The sequence below is a fragment of the Myotis lucifugus genome, unplaced genomic scaffold (genome assembly GCF_000147115.1).
Source record: "Myotis lucifugus unplaced genomic scaffold, Myoluc2.0 scaffold_15, whole genome shotgun sequence".
Classification (NCBI taxonomy): Eukaryota; Metazoa; Chordata; class Mammalia; order Chiroptera; family Vespertilionidae; genus Myotis; species Myotis lucifugus.
Window position 1 is genome coordinate 15048523 of NW_005871063.1, and position 5604 is coordinate 15054126.

Consider the following 5604-nt stretch of genomic DNA (forward strand, 5'->3'; position numbering starts at 1 on the left):
TCTACAGCTAATATCAGTATAACTCAGTGTTGAAAAATTGAATGCTTTCCCCTAAGATCAGAGCAAGACAAGGATATCTCCTCTCAACACTTCTGTTCAACACTGCATGGGAGGTTATAGCTAATGCAATAGCACATTAAAAGGCACGGAGATTTTTAAAAAGAAGAAAAACTGTCTTCTTTTTTTCCCACAGATGACCTGATTGTGTGTGTAGAAAATCATAAGAAATCTACAAAAACACTCCTAGGAATTGAGTTTTTAGCAAGATTGTAGGGTATAAAATCAATATAGAACAATCTGTTGTATTTCTATATATGAGGAACAAGGAAAATAATAACTCAATGCTATTTATAATAGCTTTCAAAACTATGAAACTTTTAGGGATAATTTTAACAAAACAAATACAAGATCTGTATACTGAAAGCAACTAAACATCCTTGAGAAAATTTCAAAAAGCCTAGGTAAATGGAGACAGAGATCATGATTTTGGTTTAGAACACTCATTATTATTAAGATGTCTCTTCAAATTGATGTATAAATTCAATTCAGTCTCAATCAAAATCCCACAAAGCTTTTTTTAAGCTGATTCTAAAATTTGCGCAGAAGTGCAAAGGATTTTTTAAAAATATATTTTATTGATTTTTTACAGAGAGGAAGGGAGAGGGATAGAGAGTTGGAAACATCGATGAGAGAGAAACATCGATCAGCTGCCTCCTGCACACCTCCCACTGGGGATGTGCCCGCAACTAAGGTACATGCCCTTGACAGGAATCAAACCTGGGACCCTTCAGTCCGCAGGCCGATGCTCTATCCACTGAGCCAAACTGGTCAGGGCATGGATTTAAAATAACTAAAAAATTTAAAAAAAAAAACAAATATGGAGATAAAATACATGATTTAAGACTTATTACAAATCTTCACTAATCAGCCTAAAGTAAAATACATAGATTAATGGAACAGAATAGATAGTCCAAAAGTAGACCCACAAATGTATGGTCAACTGATTTTTTAGTGATGCCAAGACACTTCAAAAAGGAAGGAATAATTTTTTATAACAAATGGTGCTGAGACAACTGAATATCAACATGGAATAAAATGAACCTCAACCATTGCATCACACTATACACAAAATTAACTCAAAATGAATAATCTAAGCTATAAAATTTCTAGGAAAAAAAAATAAGAGAAAATCTTTGGGCTTTGGGTTAGGCAAAGATTTCTTAAGAAAGAAAAAAATTGCCCTAGCTGGCTTTGCTCAATGGATAGAGCATCAGCCTTCGGACTGAAGGGTGCCGAGTTTGATTCTGGTCAAGGGCAAATGCCTGGTTTGTGGACATGATCCCCAGTAGGGGGCGTGCAGGAGGCAACCAATTAATGATTCTCTGTCATCATTGATGTTTCTATCTCTCCCTCTTCCTTCCTCTCTAAAATCAATAAAAAATATATATTTTTTAAAAAGAAAGAAAAAATTGATAAATGGAACCTTATCACATTAAAAAAATGTATGGTTTTCTAAAGACATTATTAAGAAAATGAAAAGGCAAGCCACAGACTACTAAAAACTATCTCCAATACATACATACATCTAACAGAATTTATAGCATAATATATAAAGAACGTGTGCAGCTCAATAAGACAACCAACTCAACTAAACAAATAGATGGAAAGTTTGGACAGACATCCCCTATACTAAAACATATGACTTGCCCATACACACATTTTTTAAATGCTCAACAATTATCAGAAAAATGCAAAGAGGATGGTGCAGTGTAGTTGTGTAGGGAGGAGATACAGGTAGATTTTATGGAATGATGCTAATAATAGTAATGACAGAAAATTATCATGTAATTTTCATAAAAACCCTGTCCTGTTTTCTCTCCCCATGGATACCTCTAAACTGTATTGGCCCTGTGTGTCGGGGGCTAGCGAGGCATCCAGGCACCAGTTACCACCCTTTAACAGTCACTTTACACCCCCCAGGCTTTCAGTGTGCTGTTCCACAGAGCCATGGGGCAGGCTGACAGGGTGGGGGACACGCAGGGGCGCGTCTCGGTCCTCATGGAGAGCATCACCCACGCCATCTTCCTCCACACCAGCCGGGCGCTGTTTGAGAAGGACAAGCTCACCTTCCTGTCCCAGATGGCTTTCCAGGTGAGCAAATCAGAACCAAAGTCGCCCATCTCTGTTGATGATGTACTTTATTTCTGAAGGGAAGCATAGACACCCGTGTTTTTGGAAGCCCTTGAATTAATTTTTCAATAAAATAAAACATTTTCATGCATGTTACCACCCATAATGTATTATGAAAATACCTAGAATTCAAAAATAGTCTAAAATTGGAGTATTTGAGCTGTTTATCTTTGTAATGTTTTTATGTGGAAATTAGGAATATTTTCATCTGAGCCCCCCCCCCCCCAAAATGTCCTATGGACTTCTTGTCAGTTCTGTAATCAGAATGTCCAAAGTGTGTTTCAGTTCCCGGTGTGATTCTCATAGTGTCTTGGATGAAATTCCTACACCAGTACTAACGTATAGAAATAGCTCTGCCTTCTGTTGAGTAACTCAGTCCATTGTCATCGCAAGCTTTCTCAATTTGTAAAACAAATTTTAAGACGTTTGATCTAATAGCAGAAGACTTAACTATGAAAGCATATTTCACATATGTTACTTAGAGGCATAAAATTGGAATAAACCATCCTTCCTAATTATTTGCTGTTAGATTTCTGATCAAGGTTTTGAGATCATGGGCACAACTTATTCCTTATTTCAATTATAGAACAGATATATATCTGTAAGAATTTTTGGAAGACTTGATTCTGCTATTTAATCATATCTATTAAGCAGTCACTGCTTCCTGTGTCGTGATTTTGATGCGTAAACCAAATGACTCTCTTCAATTTTTGTGTATTCTCAAGATTTTGTTGAGAAAGGAAGAGATAGACCCTGGTGAATTGGATTTCCTGCTTCGATTCACAGTTGAACACACTTACCTGAGTCCTGTCGACTTTCTAACTACTCAATCATGGAGTGCCATTAAGGTATGTTAGGAACATGGGTTTTCAAATCTCAGTACTCTCAAATGTAGAAATGTAGTTTTAAAAATCCAAGTGACATAAACCACTTCAGTTGTAGAAATATGCCGTACAATGTAATTGATCTTTATATTAATAAATTGAGTATTGTTTTTGCTTTTTTAAAAAATTAGTTTTCATTTATTGTTGGCACACAATATTATATTTGTTTCAGGGGTACAACTAAAGTGACTGATTTCTTATTGGAAGTAAAGGAACGTTTGACCATTTAATGGGCAGAAAAGTTGTTAATGAATATGTATAGTCTTTATGACCTTTGAAAAAAGTCAAGAAATATAAATGAATAATTTTTAATCTGCCTGGTGCTACTTTCTTTATTTTATAATTAGATGCTTATTCTCAGACTCAGGAATTCCTTTAAGATGCTCATCACATGCTAAGCTTGGCCCCACCCTTTTTTTCTAAGAAAAGGAACCATTTCTATGCATTGAAGACTTATTTTTATGGTGTATTTAGATCTTTAGTTTTTAAGAAACAAAATGTTAAATTTCAATTTATTTAGAATCATACTTCAGCAGTATAAATTCAATTGTGTATTGGTCAGGGCCTCAGCAGAAAACAGATGGCACATTCAAAGGGGAGATTAAAAAAAGTTTAACAAAGGGTAGAGTATATTTTCGTAGTAAGGGAGGGAGAAATAGAGAATCAACCAGGAATGGAGATGGCAAAAGGAAGGAAAAGGAGCAGTTACCAAAATGACTGAGAAATAAAGTGATGGGAGAGAGCCAGCCTACAGGAGCCATGGCATTGAGTAGAGGAGCATGCCCAACTGGGTCACTTCAGAGGCAGAGCTGGTGAGAAATACACCGACCTCTCTCTTCCCCGGCCTTCTAGTCCCTTGCCATTGCCTCCTATTGGACAAATCCAACCAGGCCAGAGAACCAGGGAGCTTCGTCCAAGAGACTCTTAGAGATCACCTCTTAGCAGGGCAGAAAAGGGTGCAGGGTAAATCCGGAGAGGAAATACTGTCCAGCACAACTTGTTTATACAGGAGTTGATGCAGGCACAAGTTTCTATCTCAAAGGCTCGAGATAAACTATTCCTGTCCGTTCCCCTGTTGTATTACAGGCAGTAGCCCTTATGGAAGAATTTCGAGGCATAGACAGAGACGTGGAAGGATCTGCCAAGCAGTGGAGGAAGTGGGTAGAATCCGAGTGTCCGGAAAAAGAAAAGTTACCGCAAGAATGGAAGAAGAAAAGTTTAATACAGAAGCTGATTATCTTGAGAGCAATGCGCCCTGACAGGATGACCTATGCGCTCAGGTGGGGCAGTCAGCATCTTCGGAAATGCAAGTTAACCGGGAGGAACAGTCTTCAGGGGCTGGGAGAATCTGCCGGAGGCATTTTCGGTCCATACTGATGAGAAGTGATTCTGCTGAAATGTTGATGATGTGCTCGCTCCCATTGTTAAACTTTGCTCAACACGATACAGGACATCCTTCCTGAAAACCTTGATTCTGAAATCTGCAGGGGAGACAGGGAGAGAATGGGAATATTTTGGGAAGAGAGGTGGGTGTCAGCAGAGTGCAGAGGCCAGGGAAATGCGTGATCCAAGTGTTAATTTCCATTGTCTTTATGCTGTGGTGGCATTTTGGCTCCAAAGATTTTGCATGTCAAATAAAAATGAATTCCTTTCAAAGAGACACTCAGAGTCCCATAACTTTGCAGCCAGCACGACTTAAAAGCAGAAAGCCCTGTCTACATCTTGGTTCAAGCGTCCTTTTTCTCTGCCGTTTTGGCTTCCAAATGGTAATATGCTCCTTTATTCACACACGTTGCGTTCTAATTTGAATTCACCGACCGGAGTTCACAACGGCCTTCCCTGCTCCTCTTTCTTTAGTGGTATTCACGCGCCTCTGTTTTTTCCCTCCGCTTTGTCTAGTTCAGCCGGTTTTCCCTGTGCAGCCTCCTCTGCCGAGCCCTACTTTACAAGTGAATTCTGCTCAGTGCTACTTACTTTCTGCTAAATCGGGTGCTGCTGGAAAATAATCCCTGCTTAATGGAGCTTCCCTGTGTGAGAAACACCCCAAAAAGCATTTGTATATTCATGAGAAGCCCAGCAGGCTGGAAAATTGCACTGTGGCAAATCTAATGAGCTGTTAATAAGTAATGGGGGGTCTGGCAGGGGACTGGGAAGGGGATACAAAGCTGTAGACAGGCAGCTGATGGTACTGAGGGGTGGTCTCAGTAGCCCCCCAAAATAGAATGTAGGCTTCTGGTTTTCAGAGCTTCCCAAGCGGAGAGGGGTCCCCCTGGCCATTCTGCATGAGTCCAGTTGGATTCATATTGTCATTCTAGCACAACATTCCATGTGAAGAACATGTTTGCTTTCTTCCTGTGCCTGTGGTTTAAGCTCATCCAAGTTGTGACACTTTGCAAGGTCAAAAGCAAGCACTGGTCATAAATTTTGCATTGTTTTTTTATAGGAATTTCGTGGAGGAAAAACTGGGTGCAAAGTATGTGGAGAGGACCAGGTTGGACTTAGTGAAAGCCCTTGAGGAAAGCAGCCCGGC

The 5604-nt window shown here is 39.4% G+C and overlaps 1 protein-coding gene across 1 annotated transcript in view; it reads left to right on the top strand.

Annotated features, from left to right (window-relative positions):
- The window catches only part of DNAH11 (dynein axonemal heavy chain 11), a gene marked incomplete at its 3' end in the record, with an annotated part of 169262 nt that extends 164908 nt beyond the window's left edge, over nucleotides 1–4354 (top strand). The window contains exons 63-65 of the mRNA XM_023750793.1: nucleotides 2004–2151; nucleotides 2916–3038; nucleotides 4161–4354. Of these exons, the coding sequence (XP_023606561.1) occupies nucleotides 2004–2151; nucleotides 2916–3038; nucleotides 4161–4354 (465 nt within the window). The remainder of the gene's footprint in view (nucleotides 1–2003; nucleotides 2152–2915; nucleotides 3039–4160) is intronic.
- Between the last annotated feature and the right edge of the window lie 1250 nt (nucleotides 4355–5604).